The sequence below is a fragment of the Onychomys torridus genome, chromosome 4 (assembly GCF_903995425.1).
Source record: "Onychomys torridus chromosome 4, mOncTor1.1, whole genome shotgun sequence".
NCBI lineage: Eukaryota > Metazoa > Chordata > Mammalia > Rodentia > Cricetidae > Onychomys > Onychomys torridus.
Window position 1 is genome coordinate 140,892,200 of NC_050446.1, and position 18,679 is coordinate 140,910,878.

Sequence of the window (18,679 nt, forward strand, 5' to 3'; positions counted from 1 at the left end):
GAGGGAAATGGGTGTCTGAGGATGGGTAGATGGTATGGCATGGTGACATCTTGGCTAACGATGTCACTTCATGGGCGCAGGTGTGAAGAGTTCTGTGTATGGATATGTTAGGCTGTGAGTCTAGGGTAGTGATTTGAGGTGCCTGTATGTATGTGAATGCAGTGTACTGCTTTCTGGGGTAGGGGGATCATACACATGTACTCACATGTGTACACACATGTGCAATGGCCTGGCTGTAGGAACTCCCTTCCATCCTTCTGAGTGAGTCACCTGGACCACAGACACAAGTGACCTGGGAGACATTCTCCTACTCTAGAGTCCCATGTGGCTCCTACTGGGGCTGGATCTTCACTGGCACATATGGAACTAACTGCAGACACCATCAAGTGTTCTTGGAATATCCCTGCCTCCCAGCCAGTGCTCCTGGCCTGGTTCTCAGAGGCAGAAAGAATGAGGCGTCAGAGATGGCTAACATCCCACTCCCAGAAGCAGTTTGCCTACCATTGCCCAAGACTAGGTCCTTTTGCTCACTCATCAGACACATTGAAGAGACATACAAATATTGACCGATGCCATTCTCAGTGTTTGCTTTTGACATGAATACTTCCTCTTCTTCAGTTCTTCCAGTACAAGAGACTCTTGGGTAACATCCAGGTGACGTAAAGGGAGAGTCTTCACCAGCACCTTCTCCAGAACCTGCAGCCTCCACACAGCAACACAAATCCTGTTTACCAAGCACCTCCTACATGTAAGGGACTCTGCCTACAGGTCTTCAGCCCAACTCTGTGCCTGTGCTGGCACATACTGAGTACTATGATTATGTTGAGTAAATGGATGGTTAAAAGGTCTTGTAAGAATTAGTATCAAGAATTGAGTTTACCCTCCACTGGGCATTCTCAAGGGACTGCTATGACAAATCACCACACACTCAGAAACTCAAAGATGTATCATCTTTTTTATTTTTATTTTTTAATATAGGGTCTTATTATATCCCAAGTTAGCCTCCAATTTGCTATGTAGTCAAGGATGACCTTGAACTTCTGATCATCCTGCCTCCACACCTCCCAAGTGCTGGGATTACAGACACACATCCCATTTTGTTGGCCAGGGCTTCATGCATGCCAAACAAGCAGCCTATCAACTGAGCTGCATTCTCTATACCCAAAAATACGGTTCTGGGGGTCCGAAGGGCAAGCAAGTCTCACTAGAAGAAATCACTGAGGTATTGGCAGAGCTGTGGTCCTATGCTAAGACTTCTTTTTCCCAGGAGCTGAGGAGAAAACACATCCTTGCCCAGTGCCATGCCCAGGACTCACACACATGCCCAGGCTAGTCCACCCTGGGTGCCAAGGAGAAAACAGAAGCCCACCTGACACCTTATGGCACCAGGCAGTTGGGCACTAGTATGGTGATAAAATGTATGGCATGGTATGGAAGAGAGAAACAGAATGGTTCATGTCCTATGGACAGAGGCATATCTAAAAAGGTGAAAGCAGTGAGGAGTGGGCTGAGGTGGGTGGCTTGATTGACACCCAGAGCCATGATGATGTCTGGGCCTGGGTTGCTGGGTTCATGTGTCCATGTCTGGGTTCATGGCTCTATTGAAGCATCGGTCTATGTTGGCATCCAGGGCTTCTGATACCACCATCAAAGAACAAGATGATAGGGCAGAGTTGGCCCTGCCCCTCACTGGCTGCAACACTAGGGAGAACTGGTCCTGCCCTTCACCAGCTGCAGCACTCAGGAGAGAGGGTCCTATGCTTCGCCTGGGCAGCACAGTAGAGCTGTCCCTGTAGACAGGGGCATAGGTGAGCAGGCCCTGAGGGTGTAAGAGTGAGATAGCTAGCACCCCCCCCATCTGCACTGTGATGGTGAGGGCGAGGGAAAGATGCCCCCCCTTTGCCCTTGCCACTTGTGACAGGCGAGGGAGCTGACCCTCCCCCTTACCAGCTGCAGCACTCGGGAAAGCAGGTCCTGCACCTTGTCTGGAAGTAGAGCTGACCCTGTTGATGAGGGTGCAGGTGAGCCGACCCCAAGAACATGAGGGTGGGAAATCTGCCCCCACCCTTCATCTGCCATATGGTGGCATGGACAAGGGAGGCATGTCCCACTGTGGGGCATACATGGGCTGCAAAGATGGTGCCGAGAGGAAGTTACAGATAGAGCCCAAGATTAGATAACAAAAATCAGGAGATGATGTCAGTGCATAAACAACTCGTAAACAAGAAAATGAGTATAGGGTGACCTTTAAAATGATTGGTTGGTTCCTTCTGCCCCCTCCTGGGGTTCTGAGGTTTTTGCTATAAAAGAGGCTTACTGTTTGACTTGACTTCCCGCTACATCTAATTGTCTCCAGGTAAGAGGAAGGCTAGGAAACAGGCGAGCGGCGCACTTACCTTTCCTCAGTTCCAGGCCACCTCTTCAGAGGTGACCTAAGTTCCCGGTGGGGCAAGACTCCACACCTCACCGCCCCCATCCCCCCACCTCCCCTGCCCCTTGCCACCTGTGGCAGGTGGGAAGTTGACCCTGAGGTCATAAGAGTGGGAGAGCTGTCCCTGCCTCTCATCGGCTGTAACACTCAGGAGAGTGGCCCCTGCACCTCACCTAGGCAACACAGTAGAGCTGGCCCTGGTGGTGTAGCGTTGGTGAGCCCTGAGGGCATGAAAGCAGAAGTGACCCCACCCCTATTCATTGCTGCATAGGGTAAACTAGCCAGGGCAATGTCGGAGAGCTCACCCTAGTGGTGAGGACAGGAGACAGCTGGCGGGCTGATCAACCCTGCAAATACCCAGGCCCCAAACCAGGCTTGAGTTGGCCTACCCCAATATCTACTCCAACTATGGTCTGCTGGAGCACATGAAAGGGCATCTGCAGGATCTCCACGACACAGGGCAACAACAGAATATCCAAGAGGAGCCCTAGTGAGGGCCCAGTATGCCTTATCCCAGACCAATGACTCTTTGCAATGGACACTTACTTGTAAGTAAAGATATATGGACTAAAGGGTATGCTATACTATGTGAGTCAATGGGCCACACCGCAGCTTCCACAACAAGATTTTTTTTCTTAAATTTTTTTTTTTTATTTTAGCGGGGAGGTTGCAAGAGCAGAGGACAGATACGAAAGGATGGGAGATGAATGGGCTCAAGATGCATGATGTGAAAGACACAAAGAATAAATAAAAAGAAAGTTTAAAAAAAGAAAAGGAAATCAATTCACATGCAGCCTGAGAAGGCAGTAAGCCCAGGAAGCATGGGGCAGCAAAGAGTCTTAGGAGCAAGGAGGGTGGCTTAATTATGGGCACCTCCATTCTTGCCTCTGCCCAGCCTCTGCCCTGGCATGGCCCTCCCTGGCTTACAACTTCATCCTTCACATCTTCACAATGGAAGGTCAGTCACAATGGCATCCTCTGAGGGGAGGTTCTGGAGACGGGCTGCAGATGTGGGATCCTCCATTTAAGAATTCTATGAAGTCACAGAGCTGACAGTTCCACTTGACCCAGTAAATTCCATGTCACCTTCCAGGGAATACTCAGAGGTGGTGGTGGCAGTGGTGGCCACTTCCTCCTCCTTGACTCTCATAGATCTCCGTCCTCATCCTCCATCCTTAAAAAAGGAAATCAATGCCCCGGTCAAGGAACACTGGGGACTCATGTGCCGTACCTGAAGATGTGAGCCACAGCACCAGGCACAGGAGGTGAGGCCAGCAGCTTTTTCCCAGCCTGTTAGAGTTCCTTAGGGACAAACAGGCCTTGTTGACTGTGCTTACAGAAGCAGACGCTGAGGACAGAGAGCTCAAAGTAACTTTCCCAAGGCCTCCTGGCAATGGCAGAGCACAGAGCGCTCATCACCTCAACACGTGTTTACTGAGTACCACTGTGAGCTAGGAATGCTATATTTCAAGCTCACTGCCCTAATGCACCTCGGGCTAGTGTTGGGGACGAGGAGACAAATATCTCCACCCTCTTTGTTAAGAGTCATCCAGTTGCATGTGACAGAAATTCCAATTTGAAATGATGCCTACTTCCAAGAGGGCATACAAAGCAAAGCATGAAGGAAGGAAGAAACGCTTGGAAACTTCAGCATTTTAGCTCATCTTTTTGTATAATTATCTCATCCCTTGTTTTTAAGTTGGTACACAGTATTGGTGTGTTTATTGGGTGCTATTTGGTAATTTGGTACATGTGGCACATGTGTGATGGTGAGGTCAGGGTAATGAGTAGGGCTTTGTGCTGGGAAACTTTAAAGTTCTGTCTTCTGGTTATTTTGAGAAAGGCTGGTCACCCTGCCATGCCACATAGTCCTCAGGAATATCTTATATTTGGGGAGGGCCAACAATATGTTCACACAACCAGCCACTGTGTGAGACTATATTCTATCACTCTAACAAAGCACCAGCAATTGCTGAAAAGGTTTGCCTCGTGGTCTGGAAGTTCTAGTCCACAGTCATGGGCCCAGTAGTTTCTGTGATGACACAACATGATGAGAGTGTAGGAAGAAGGACATTCACTTTAGGAGCCAGGAATCAATGGCAGAAAAGGGAAGAGATTAGGAACCCACAATCCCTTTCCAGGATATGTACCCAATGACCTAAGAACCTCCGACTAGGCCCCACCTCTTAAAGGCTGACAGCACCTCCAAAAACCACCACCCTGGAAGCCAATTCCTTAGCCTATCTGGAGACATTTAGTATCCAAAATACAACAGCTAGATGTGTGATTTCTTAGTAAATACACACAAATATAGAGAGCATCAAATAAAAAAAAAAGACTAGGGATTGCTATCTTACAAAATAAAGATGCTCTATCTCCCTAACCAAGAGGAGCTAAGGTGAGGGTAGTGTCCGAGTGAGAGGACTTGAGAGTTCTCTGATGCCTCCCAAATTCTAGGCTCCCACTGCACTGTTGCTTTTCCTTCTAGCATCCCATGTGGCTCGTCACCAGGCTACCTCGGGTCCAGTATCATGGAGAAGCATGACTGTCTAGGAAGGGAGGAGAGTGGGCATGGCCTCCTATGGGCCTCACTTCCGCAAAGAAAAGCTTTTATCAGTCTCACACCCCCAGAGCCACCCACCCCTCTCCCCCAATGCTCCTTGAGCTAGCAACCACAAGGGGAATGGAAAGACTGTGACGGGCTTTATCCAGTTAGGACCATCCCATGATGGCCATAGTACCCACACACCTTGTCTCAAAAGAGACCCAGGTTTGAGGTCAGCCAGACCTCATCTGTCCCTGGTTCACAGCTTCTTAGTCTGAAACGTGGTGGCACCATGGACCTCATGGGATGTAAAATGTGGTTTGATCCTTGTCATCCTCAGGGGCGTCCAAAGAGGCCACACCACCAGCAGACCAACAGAGGCACCCACAGCAAATATGAGTGAGCAAGAGTGGAGTCTCGGGGCTTCACTGGCACCTGGTGTAAAGTTGGGGGTAGAGCAGCCAAGAGGCTCACACCAAGCCCTGGACCCCCAGATCTCTGCAAGCCCATGCCTTGAGGCTGGTAGGGACCTTGGGCTCTATGTTCTCTGCAGATGACGCTCTCCTGTTGCCTCTCCGCATCAACAGCCCAGGCCTCAGCCTAACCCAGTTCATACTGGGATATATGTGTATGTATATATATATATGGAAGAACTAGTTGGAGTAGTAGGGGCCAGGGGAAGGGGAGCAGCTTCAGACCAGGCGCTTCTAGAATTCCGGCTACCCTGGGTGGCAGTGCATACAAGGAACTACAGGATGCCCCACCCATTCCAGGCAGGGTCTTCCTGGAAGCAGAAGTTAAGAAAAAAAAAAAAAAAAAAGCTTGCTAGCATAGGAGAAACTGTCCCCAAGTCCTTCTCTACTATGGCTCCATGAATCCGCCCACCAATCCATCCAATGTCCATCTACACACCCATGCATGTGTTCATTCTCTGTCTATCCACTCAACCATTGAGCCATTCATCACTTGCCCCTTATTTTCATTTGTTCATATGGACAGTCATCCCTCTGTCCATCCATCAGTCCTCTGGCTCTCCATGGCCCCATTTTACTCTACCAATCTTCCAAGCCAAGAACCCACCGTCTTTTCCGTTCTCCCTCCCCCCATGCATACACCCACCTTCTCACCTATCCTGAACCCCCACTTACTAACTTAAACCATGCTGCACTCCAGAGATGAACCCTAGAAGGACACAGCCCTCACCAGGCCCCCGGTGTCCAGGGATGGCATTAGCACACCCCATCTTTTGTGTTGCTGAGTATACCAGGCTCCATTAACTGCCATCTTCAAGCAAGCCTTGCCCATAGGCCTTGAACTTACACCTGCTTACATAAGCTGAGACAGGGGCTATCCTGGGCTCAACCATCCAAAAAAGATGGAATCCCAGCTCCAAGGACAGTCAGTAGGTACTTACAATGGGGCCAAGATGAGGGTACAACGCCTTGCTGCCATCCTGTCTCCTCTTCAGCCTGGCTCACCTGCCTGGCCTGCTTCCTGAGGACTCAGGCCCAGCAAGTTCTGCTCAACACCTTCAGGTAAACAGGAGAGAGGGGAGAGTGGCAGCACCTTCATTAGTTTGGCTCTCCCCCTGCCAGTCAGACCAGATGAGCCCTCCTCAATCTGGCTTCTGTCACATCCCCCATCGCAGACCTTCTGTGGCTCCCTAGTGCTCAACTCCCCAGCGTGTACCTCGCCCGACTCTTCTCCTCGATGCCCTTATTCTCCTTTCTGTGGAACCACAGGGCCTGCAAGGCTGGGGTCCTCACTCCCTGAACACCCCACCCAGGTTCCCATGTCAACCATTTGCCAGGATTCTCCCTGTCTAGAATAACTCCACCCCACACCCATATCTCTCCCTGTGCCTGCTTGGTCTACATAAACTCCCTCTTCTGAGTGCCCACCTCATTCACTCATTGAAACTTTACATTTTAAATGTTACCTCACGGCTCCTCTGGGCCCAGCCTTGCCCCACCTCCCACCACCACCATGGGCTTCCAGCCAGGTGGGAAAACAGTACCAGGCTAGGATTGCAGGGTGGGGTGACTCTGGAGGTCCCGAAAGGAGGGGGCATTGGAGCTGGTCCCAAGGACAAGTTCAATAAGGAGAGGAACAGGAAGGGACAATGGACAAACAGAACAATGGAGTGGAGACAAGAGGAGCCTGCCAGACTGCAGCTGACCTTGACAGTGACCTTTCTGCTTCTCAGGTGCAAGTTGCTTTGCCAGAAACTCATGGAGAAGATGGGCCTTCTGGTCCTCTGTGCTTTGGGTGTGTCTCCGGGCCCTGCCTGGGGGGGGTACACCCCACGCTCGGGTCAATTCTGGGAGAGGGAACCCAGAGATGACCCTGTCTCTCACACTAGCAGTTACCCCACCTGTCTCTCTCGTGAGTGCTGCCCTGCAGCTTAAGCACAATGAACAGCTCAGAAGTCAGGCAATGCTTTGACAACTTTTTAGAGTTAAGAACAACAGATACATTTTAAGAGCTTTTAAGTAACAGATTCGAGCCAGCCTGGAGCTCATAAAATGCAGGAAAGACAATGCTGCCTTCTCTGAGCCCACTAGGCATCAAGGCTGAGATATGAGATGGAAGGAGGTGTGTCATTTAGCTTATGTGGCACACATCTCACAGAGGACACCATTTGAGCATGACTCTATTCCCATCTTATAGAGAAGGACACTGAGTTCTGGAAAGATTAAGTAACTTCTCCTGAAGTTACACAACCCTAATTTATATGCCTTAATTCCAGAATCCAAGCTTTCAACCTTTTGAGTTAAGTGGGTCATTCTTGTTCTCGTGGCCCACAGGCTTCTGGATATTTTCCATGCACTTACCCTCAAAACTGGAAGTCTGGCAGGTGAGTGTGAGACCCCTGCAGGCCCCATAGGTGACCGACCAATCTAACTCATCAATATCCCTCTGTAGTCCCACCTACTCTCACCAAGTCTGGATCATGGTCCATTCTTGGCTCATCCCAGATCCAAATCGCTACCTTTGCCATCCTACCCACCTGGAACCCCTCTCCTGACTCTCACAGACCACACACAGTCATCCCTCCACCATAAGGTAGCTTTCCTGTCATTCAGCCCATCAGTGGCCCATCTCCCTTCTCTAGACTGCCCCCGCTGCCCCTAAACCTCACTAAAATAAGGTGTAAGGAACCATCACTCTTTCTACTGTCTCTACTTCAGTGAGTTGAGACTTACCCATCAGGTTTTGTTTTCTGGGGAAGAAGGAAGAGGAAACCAGTGGCCAGAGCTACTGACGGAGAAAGTCACAGAGACCTATAAAGAACAGGGGCCTGAGGGACCTGTCTCTGTTCTTCCTCTCTCCCTGTGTAAGCTGATGTATTTTAAGGTCTAACTGAAAGATCACAAACTCCAAACACAACAAAGCAAAGGAGGTCACCTTTTTCTTTTTCCTCCATTTTCTGTAACCGTAACCATCTCTCCAACTGCACTGGAAACCCCTTAAAGAAAGCAGGCAGGTTTGATTCATACAAGTAACAGCCATTTCAGTGCTAAGCACAGGGGACTGCCATTATCGGTGTTGGGTGGCTGGTTACCAGATGGGAGTGTGATTAGAAAAATAGAAGAATGGATAGAAGGATGATTGGCTAGATGGATGGATAATTACGAAGGAAAAAAGCTTCAAATGTGGATAGATGGTAAGTGGGTGGATAGGTGGGAAATTAAATATGAAGGTGGATGACTGGGCGGTGGTGGCACACGCCTTTAATTCCAGCACTCAGGAGGCAGGGGCCAGAAGATTTCTGTGAGTTCAAGTCCAGCCTGGTCTACAGCTAATTCCAGGACTGCCATTACAGAGAAAAACCTGTCTCAAAAAAATCATTAAATATGAAGGTAGATGAATGGGTTAATTAACAGCCATGAGAGAGCAGAGAGATGAAGCTCTTATCAGGCCCCTATTAGGTCACCTGACAGAGATCCCTGCTTTCTTCAACTCCACCAGGATGACAGCATAAATAGCCCACTGCAGAGCCTGAGGTAAGAGCAAGCTACTTATCAGTCCTACTTTCTTCTAAAAAGCACAGCTGTAGTTGGAATTCAGGGTATATGGACCCAACGCTCAGACCAACCCAGACTTAAATCCTAGCTCCTGTAAATTCTGTTACTGAGCTTATGCAAGTCATCTCTTTTGTTCTGGGCTTTTGACTCATTTGTGAGAAGAGGTATAGCTTTCATGTTGTTCCGGGTAAATAGGTATCAAAAAAAAAAGAAAGAAAAGAAAAGAAAAGAAAGAAAGAAAGAAAAAGATGTGAAACATCCTGAAGAGTTACTGGCTCATAATCGGTGCTCAGTAAATGGTAGCTGAAAAGAAATAACAAGTCACTACCTGGTGACAGCATTCTTAAACAGACTCATGAATATTTTGGGAAGATTGAGCTGGACTTACGGCTATTCCAAGCAAAAGGAAGAGGAGGAGTAAAGCTTTGGGCCTAAGGACCCGAGACGGGTGTAGACAGGATGGACAGGAGAGTGGGAGGTTTTAAAGGTTGTTCTTTGAAGGCTTACTCCCAAAAAGGTAGCAATAGCAACATCATAAAGCAATCAGTTTTTGTTTTACTTCCTTGTTGATAAGGATGTACCAGGAGAAGGTACGACATCACACTGGGGAAATCCAGGACCTACGAGGTAGCATGAACCAGCTCATTGCCAAACTCCAGGAGATGGAAGCCATGTCCGATGAGGTGAGATGCTGCCATTGGCCCTTCACCACCCAATGTGTTGATGCCCTGATTTTTATATACCAAGTTATTTTCTTCCTTTGTTTCATCCCTCATTTTGATAGAGCATATCTTGCCAATAACTTCATGCAAAAGAGTGAAGGGAGAAAGTTATATATTTTTTTAATTTTTTAGAACCTGCATGTTTTAAAATATTCTTATCCTACCCTTACACCTAATTGATAGTTTTGCTAGATATAGAAATTTAGAAAGGAAATTTTCTCCTGAAAATTCTGAAGGAAGCCCATCATATTCTGGTTTTCCCATTGCTATTGAAAATTGCACAATTCTGAACTTTCACCCTTTGGGTCTAATCTGGTGTTTGTTTTGGCTTTATTTTTACCCCTAGAAACTATAATGTTCTTTTTGTGTCCAGTATAACCTGTCTGGGGGTTTGCTATTATTGAATATATGCATTGGTGTTTTTCAATAACTTCTTAAAAGTCTTAGCTTCTATCTCTTAAAATATTCCTTCTAATCTATAAACTGTTTCCTCTAGTATTCTGATTACATATAGGCTAGACCTGTGGAGTAGGTTACAAGTGCTTCCCACCTGATTTGTTTCTTATTGTTCTTCATTCTTTTTCTCTATGACCTAAGTTTTGACAGTTTGTCTCAACTTTCTTCAGACTCACTTGCAGTACTGTATTCTGTATATAAAATCAACCATTCATTTCACATACTGCATTATTTCATTTTAGAATTCATATTCAATATATTTTCATTTCATAAATTTAATTCTACCATCAATTCACCATTTGTCTGTGTTTTCTGTCTTTTCCTTTATTTAAGATATAAATCATGGTTGCCTTTAAATCTTTGTCAGCTAATTCCAATATATGGGTGATCTATAATATTCTGTTCCTATTTTTCTTTTTTCTCACTTGATATTAAGCTTTTGACCTTATCTATTAATATCTAGTAATTTTTAGTGTTTTCTGGACATGATATAAAATAACTCTACTTGCCTTACATAATTGCAAATATCACTGAGAAAATTCCCTTTGCTTCATAGGAAAGATGAAGTACACATGCCACTTCTTTCTTGGTGGGTATTAAGCTGGTTTAGACAGACAGACACAGGCTGAAATTTTTATAAGACCACTTAGAGGTTTTTTGGCTGATTTAAATTCCTGCTCATTCATCTTCAAAAGTTTGCCAAATGTCTCAATGGAAAAGCCTCACCATATGTTTGAGGGCTCTTAAGTCTTCTCTTTTGACTTCTAGCCCCACATGAACATAAAATCCCTAACCCTAGTGGCACCTTCTTTACTGGGGGGGGCAAGTATTCCATCCTCCTGGCATCTCTGACTTCCTGGGCTCTCCATTACTGCTCAAGCTTCAATCTTACAGCTTCACACATCACTCTGGGGATTCTGATCCCTCCATACTTTACCTAGCCTCCCGGGCCCTCCTTTAAAATCAGGGTGGAAACCTCTGTGATTCTGTAACTCTTGTGTTCTATGCCTTTACAAAATCAACATCATACGGATGGTACCAAGGTCTACTACAAGCTCAAGTAGAAGCCAAGCCTCTTTGGACCAGGCTGTTGGCTCTGAATGCCTAAATAACTGAACACAGTGAAACCAGTCCTGGATAAGCATTGCTCTGCACAATCATTTATGAGCAGGGTACCCCAGAGGCACTTTCTTCTCCAGGATAAATCCTTAAAATGAATTTGGTCTTTCATATCCTTGTACCTGCTGTGGTGGGGTCTGGCCAGATCTTGAGATACCTTTAAGACACCATTCCCATTGTCCTGATGAAAAGAAAGCAGGTTTTTGTTTGTTTGTTTGTTTGTTTGTTTGTTTTTAATGGAGTTAATCTTCTAAGAACCAGGACCACCTACAACTTTAAATGTGTTCTTTTTCTAACCAAATCAAATATTTCTGCTCTGTTCTTTGCTCCCAACCCTTGCTGTGACCCCCGTTGAAAAGCAGCCAGCAATAGCTATGCCATTGATTAAATACTGTACTGTCCTAGAACTTCCCTGTCACATTTAAACTCAGCCTTCCATAAAGGGGAAGAAAGTTCCATAAAGGGGAACATGGAAAAAAGGTAGACACATTCTTTAGCAGAATGCCCCTTGGTCTGAATCCTGGTAGGGTCCTCAGTCCCATCTGAAACCTCATGAGCCTGCTCTGGTGCCTGTCCTCAATATGATTACGCTCTGTAAGCCTTGGAGCATCCTAGGGCTTCTCTAGACCATTTTGTTAAACTCTTCCAAATTGCTCCCACAAACCAATTTCAAAGGCTCAAGAACTGCATGGTCAGGTTTAGCCACAGCAACAACCTCCTTCTTCTGGTACCAATTTCCTGTGTTTATTTTGCTGTCATTGTGACTAAATACATAGTGTAGCAACTTAAAAGGAGGGTTATTATTTTTGGATCAGGGTTTCAGAGGACTCTATCAATGCTTGCTTGGCCCCGTGTGCCTCGTCAGAACATCATGGTAGTTGGGGTGTATGGCGGAGGCTGTTTTATTTACCTCATGGCCAACAGGAAGCAGAGCAGAGTAACAGGAAGAGGCAAGAGCAAAAGAGAGTCCTCTTTGATTTATTTTTATTCCAGTTAGACACAACTCCTATAGTTTTTAGAACCTCCAAAAACAGTGTCACCAGTTATGAACCATGTGTTCAACACACAAGCCTGTAGGGTACACTTCATATTCAAAACATAATCACCATTAATCAAAGCACTCACAGATGGCCTTGTCACCTGGCTTCCTCACATGTGAATTTGAGGGAGATCCTAGAGATACAAGCAACATAGTAAGCCCTTAGGACTCAGTCACAAAACCTCTTTTCTGCTCTAGTCCTGACTGATGGAAAGGGGACCTTGGACACACACACACACACACACACACACACACACACACACACACGCACATCTCTTTGAGAAGATATCAGTATCAGATTGAAAAAAAATAGAGCTTGGAGCAGGAGACATTATTGCAGCCATTGTTGGGAAGCAGAACTGGCCTCCACTGGAGGTGACTAAGAAGAATAGCTAGCATGGCTGAGCACTGACTGTACACAGTGCTTTCCAGCCTTCCTCTGCCAGGCCAGGGGAGTGCTCAAGGGCCCAGAACCTGAAGCTGCTAGCTCTGTTTCTCACACTGTGTGAGCACCAAAGCTGTATGCCTGTGGGCTGCTGTATTCTTACCTCAAAGATGGAGCAGCAATTTCCCAATTTTCCAGGCAGGTCATAGGGGACGACAGAGAACATGATGGATTTCTCACAGCTCTCTAATCCCTAACAGCATTTCACAGCCATAGTGGCAGACAGGATTTTTGCCCCATCTTTTTTTTTTTTTTTTTTTTTTTTTTTTTTTGTCTTTTTGTCTTTTTGGAGACTGTCCTGGAACTCGCTTTGCAGACCAGGCTGGCCTCGAACTCAGAGATCCACCCACCTCTGCCTCTTGAATGCTGGGATTACAGGCGTGTGCCACCACCACCCGACAAAACTTTTTTTTCTTTTTTCTGGAGCTGAGGATCAAACCCAGGACCTTACGCTTGCTAGGCAAGCACTCTACCACTGAGCTAAATCCCCAGCCCCAATTTTTGCCCCATCTTACAGATTTAGGAAATCTAGACTCAGAGGCACCATATTGCCCAAGACCCATGGCAGTAAGGGCTGTCTTCCCCTGGAGGCCCTGCCTTTGACTCCACTAAGTCTCTAGGGCCTCTGTGTGACATCTTGTCACATGAACTTGAAAGCTCACACAGACCCAGAGAATAGGGGTGACTTTGTGTCTCAGGGCTTCCTTGCAGTATAGCAACTGAGTCATCCTACTCAGGGCCATCCACATGCTCTGATGGTGGGACAGGTGTCCTACAACCACCTGTCATCTGCCAAGGACACCGATGGGGCTCATAACCTGTAAGAACATACCAGGACACAGCCTGTGTTTTCTGCCTTCTCAGCAAAAAATGGCCCAGAAAATAATGAAGATGATACAAGGTGATTACATTGAAAAGCCAGACTTTGCCCTGAAGTCCATAGGTAAGTGACCTGCCTCCCACATTGGCCCACCACAGACCTACCTCAGAAACCCTTCACGAGGCGTCCATGATTCCGCTACTGTCAAGTTCAGCCTCAGAGCTGCCCTCTGCTTCCACCTGGCCTCTTGCTACAGTCTCCCCTCTCAGACAAGGGTGGGCAACCGGAACCCCTGACCCTCAACTCTGCCCGTGTCCCTCCACCACCCCCACCCCTTCCATTCCCCACACCCGGGGCTTGGTGCACGGAGGCGGCCCTGTGGTAGGAAGGCTGACTTTTGAAACAAACAAGTAGCCCCAATGCAGCCGAAGAGTGACTTCAGGAGGAATGGAGCAGGCGTCTAGGGAGGGGGGACCCTTTCCTTGGGAGACAACTTGGGTTGAGACCTAATGAGGAAAGGACATTCCAGCCAGGAGGATGAAGTGTAAGTCGCCCATGGGATGAGGCTGCAAGAGAGAGCTCAGGCTGCTTGAGGGTGGGACTGGGGCCCAACCAGGCAATACCAACTGACCCAGGCACCTCACACCTCAGTGAAATGTGGGATCAGACCCAAGAGCCCCTCTCCAGAACCACCCCAGGCCTCCTTTTCAAACCAGAGCCCCCCCTTGCACCCTGCACATACATGCAGCTGTTCCCAGCACACGGGCCCAGTATCTGGGAAATAGAAATGCATTGGTTCCCTTGGCACACAGCCTGGGTAAGCCACTTTTACACTACTAACTGCAATGTTCATCCCATTGCCTAGAGGGACACACTGAGCTCCAGAGATGGCAGGGATTCAGCCCAAGCAGGAGCGTGCCCCTCAGTTAGGAGTCCCCCTCCAGAAGAGGCTGAGACATCCCCTCCTCCCCTCCCCCCTCCTCCATACAGGGGCCAGCATCGACTTCGAGCACACATCAGCCACATATAACCACGACAAGGCTCGCTCCTACTGGAACTGGATCCGGCTGTGGAACTACGCGCAGCCCCCGGACGTGATCCTCGAGGCAGGGGGCAGGGCAGGCGACAGAGGGAGGGTCAGGAGAGGGCTAGTAACGGGAGCTGGCAGCAAAGGTGGGGCAAAATTGAAGACAGAGGCAGGAAGGAGAGAGGAGGCAAAGACTGGGGGAGGGGTCAGTGGACAGGATGAACGCTGTGAGGAGGGAAGACAAGAATGGAGAAAGACCCGGAGCCACAGGAAAAGGACACAGTGACCCTTACCCAGTCCTGACACTCGGTGGTCTAAAAATCCTCAAGCCACCTTGGAGAGTGGGCCTGAGATGTTCTTCCTTTGCAAAGGAGGACACCAGGCCAAGAAAGCAGATCACTTGGGCATGTGGTATGTGGCAGAGCCAGTGTTCAAACACTCACCCCTCTGAAAATGCTTACAGATGGGGGAACTGAAGCCCAGAGAAGGGAACAGGCTTCTCCAAGCCCCAGACCAACTACAAACCACTGAGACCTCATCAGCTTGGGGCAGTGCCACAGCTACAGGCCACCCATCAATGGATCCCACCTTCAAGGAACTCCCAGAGTCCATTTAGGACAGTGGCCTCTCGAGTGGGGAAGCTTCCTATTGGAGTGGACCGGGACAAGCAAGGTCCCTTGTGTAACAAGTTGACAGTGAGGGCCTGGGACAGGGGAAAGGAATCACAAGCACTGACCAGGGAGACAGGTGGTGCAGCCCAGGCAATAGAGGGGCCAAGCCTGGCTGCGAAACACTGGCTTCAGTGAGGTCTGGGGCAAAGTTTCCGCTACCTGGGCTTCTGCACTTCCAAGCCTGGCCAGCCAACTCCAGCTTCCCATTCCACCAGCCCTACCTGACTTCCCTTGTTGGCATGCCTCTCCCTGCTAACTGCTACTCTCCCTTGTCCCAGCTCCTGCAGGAGTCCTTCCAAGATCCCCCCAACCCTTATCCTAGCACCACAGCTCCAGATCAGGATGGTGTGTACTGTGTCTTCAAGAAACCTAGCACCTACTGAATGCCTACTGGATGAGTAGCTTCCCTGTGTGCTGTGAGGCCAACCCTCTTTCCATCCCGGGCTTCTGTTTCTCGTTTTGTGGGTCAGATCATGGTAGTTAACAGCGAGCCCATTCCAGGGCCAAATTACCAAGTTACACTTAGAGCTCTGCATGATCCTGGGCCACTCACTTCCCTGCTCTGTACCTCAGTTTCCTCCTCTGTACATGGAGAACACATTCAAGCCTAAGTCTCAGGGTGACATGTTGGGAGTGAGGGATGAATGAATGAAGGATGAAAGGAAGGAGTGAGGGATGAAGGAAGGAAGGAAGGAAGGAAGGAAGGAAAGGAAGGAAGGAGGGAAGGAAGGAAGGAAGGAGGGAAGGAAGGAAGGAGGGAGGGAAGGAAGGAAGGAGGGAGGGAAGGAAGGAAGGAGGGAGGGAAGGAAGGAAGGAAGGAAGGAAGGAAGGAAGGAAGGAAGGAGGGAGGGAAGGAAGGAAGGAAGGAAGGAGGGAGGGAGGGAAGGAAGGAAGGAAGGAAGGAAGGAATGGACAGAAGAACAGGAACTGAGAAGAACAAGGCTGTGAGGCCCGTCTCAGGCCCTGCTCTCCCTGAACTGCTAGAGCTGAGCTCTGTGGATGGAAAGAATGGTCACCTTCAGGAGGTTAAGGAAATGTGGGAAGCAGGAAAAGAGGGACCCCATCCACCCAACACAGCCCCCTCACACCTACCTCTTCCAGCCCAATGTGACACCTGGCAACTGCTGGGCCTTCGCCGGTGACCGTGGCCAGGTGACCATCCGTTTGGCCCAGAAAGTCTACCTGTCCAACATTACACTGCAGCACATTCCCAAGACCATCTCACTGTCGGGGAGCCTGGACACCGCTCCAAAGGACTTTGTCATCTATGTGAGCACACAATGACAGGGAGCCAGGCTGGGCTGACGGGTCCACCTTGGAAGGCAGTATCCCAAACCTTAAGAGAACCCATCCACAGAGCTGAGGGAATGTGGCTTAGCTAGCTTGGGAATAGCCAGAGTGGGGCACATCTCAGCCTTCCAGGCAGCTGCCTAGTTCAACCAAGGCTTTTCTGAGACAAGAGAGACCAATGGGCTTCATCATGCTGAGGCAGTCCATAGAGTTAGGAGTAGAAGGGGATCCAGAGAAGGATTTAGAAGCAGCCTGATCCTTACTGACGGGGTTGGAAGACCTCAGCTTCCGACTCCCCATGCAGTGTTCCTTCCTGTCCCAGACACCAGGCTGTGACACTGGCCACATTGATGAGGAGCCCCCCACCCCCACCCCAGAAGTTGTACAAGTCTTAGCCTGCTGCATTTCATACCTCCATTGTCTGGTTCCACAGGGCATGGAGAGCCCCCCCAGGGAGGAAGTGTTCCTGGGGGCATTCCAGTTTCAGCCAGAAAACACCATCCAGATGTTCCCACTCCAGGTACCTGGGGAGGCCACAAAGGCACATCTGCTGAGGGTACCCCATGTGCAGCTCTCCCCAGTCCCCTACAGCCCTGAGAAGTGCATAGTCACTTCTTGACAGATGATGAAACCGGAGAGACTCGGAGCTGCTGCCTGGGGCCCAGAGTAGCACCCGGGGGAGCCCTCTGACCCTGGCTAGTCTTCCCCGTTTTCGGGTCCTTCCAGGAGCCCTCTTGCTGCACTCCTTCCTGGATAGCAAATGTTGAATACCAAGTGCCCATCAGGTAGGGCTCCTGACTCCAGACTTAAGACCTCTGTGCTAGGAGCTCCTAGTCAGAACTTGATCTGGCCGTAAGAGAGGAAACTGAGGCCTGGAGAGGAGGATGTTGGGGGACAGACAGAAGCAGGACTGGATGAGCTGGCAGCATGACTGTCCAAGTTTGGAATCTGGCTAATACTGGTCCAAATCTCAGTCTCACCACAAGGTCTGGGCTCCAGGCTTCAGGATCCCTTCTGTACTTCTCTGGGAGGCTAAAACAGGCACTGGGTTTTAAAGCAGAACGAAGGGGTGAACCTAGGATCTCACACTTCCTAGGCAAGTGCTCTGCCACTCAACCATATCCCCAACCCTCATTTCTGAGACAGAATCTCACTATGGGGCTCAGGCTGGCCTCACTAGTAGATGGAATCATAGGCCTGAGCCACCAGTCCTGCTCTGCCTTTTCCATACTAGGCAGGGGGCTTAATAATCATCATCTCCACCCACTGTGGGCACAGAGAATGGAGGAGCAAAGTTTACAGAGAAGCCACAACATGCCAGGGGCTAATGAGCTGAGTTCCTTTTATGTCCACGGTAAACCTGGGGAACATGTATTAGCACTCCCGTCTTACAGAGGGGAAACTGAGGCCCACACAGTGGCTTCCTGAGGACCCCACAGCATCACACTGCCAAAGTTCCATGGCTGAGGCATCTTCACTACAGCACTGTGTCTGTGCTTCTGGCCTCAGCACCTTCCATCCTAGCCCCCACGTGCCAAGCCCATCCCCCTCTCTAGGACTCCATTCCCACACCTGTGAAATGGGAAAGTTCCCTTCTTCCAAGGCCCTTCTGCTGGGTAGAGCAGAGGCCTATGGGGGAGCTGCCACTGTCTGGCTCTGTTCCAGAACCAGCCACCCAGGGGCTTTGCTGCAGTCAAAGTGAAGATCTCCAGCAACTGGGGGAACTCTCGTTTCACCTGCCTGTACCGTGTGCGTGTGCACGGCTCCGTTACCCCTCCCAGAGACTCCCATCTAGAATCCCTGTCTTAGAGATTAAAGTGTGTTCTTCGGTCCTAGCCAAGTCCGAGTGTCTTTAGTTCGTGATGTAGTGAGGTAGACTGCCTTGGGGGACACTATAGGTCATTGCCTGCCAGGCACCTAGGTATCTTCATAACAGTCCCAGCTGTCCCCTTTCCACATAGGATGACAGTGACAGCTCAGAGTAATCCAGTGACTTAGGGGAATTCACAGTCAGCAAATGGTAGTCCCTGGAACAAACCCCAAGCAATCTAGCTCCTGCACAGAAGACATCTCTCTAGATTTAAAT

The 18,679-nt window shown here is 49.0% G+C and overlaps 1 protein-coding gene across 2 annotated transcripts; it reads left to right on the plus strand.

The window, feature by feature from the left end:
- The first annotated feature begins 3,622 nt into the window (after nt 1-3,622).
- Sun5 (Sad1 and UNC84 domain containing 5) lies at nt 3,623-18,402 on the plus strand. 2 transcript variants are annotated; one of them, XM_036183281.1, is made up of 13 exons: nt 3,623-3,696; nt 5,317-5,375; nt 5,530-5,604; nt 6,445-6,511; nt 7,183-7,244; nt 7,784-7,833; nt 8,949-8,983; nt 9,579-9,687; nt 13,650-13,728; nt 14,596-14,711; nt 16,405-16,572; nt 17,027-17,113; nt 18,259-18,402. In XM_036183281.1, the coding sequence occupies exons 1-13, from the start codon at nt 3,623-3,625 to the stop codon at nt 18,400-18,402; spliced, it is 1,125 nt and encodes a 374-aa protein (XP_036039174.1). The 2 variants fall into 2 exon arrangements, with proteins under 2 accessions (XP_036039174.1, XP_036039175.1); XM_036183282.1 differs by lacking the exon at nt 5,530-5,604.
- The last annotated feature ends 277 nt before the right edge of the window (nt 18,403-18,679 follow it).

Coding starts and splice junctions, on each gene's coding strand:
- Sun5 (XM_036183281.1), top strand. CDS start 3,623: ATGCCCCGGTCAAGGAACACTGGGGACTCATGTGCCGTACCTGAAGAT. Junction 3,697..5,316: donor CACAGCACCAGGCACAGGAG/GTGAGGCCAGCA, acceptor TGTCATCCTCAG/GGGCGTCCAAAGAGGCCACA. Junction 17,114..18,258: donor TCCAGATGTTCCCACTCCAG/GTACCTGGGGAG, acceptor GCTCTGTTCCAG/AACCAGCCACCCAGGGGCTT.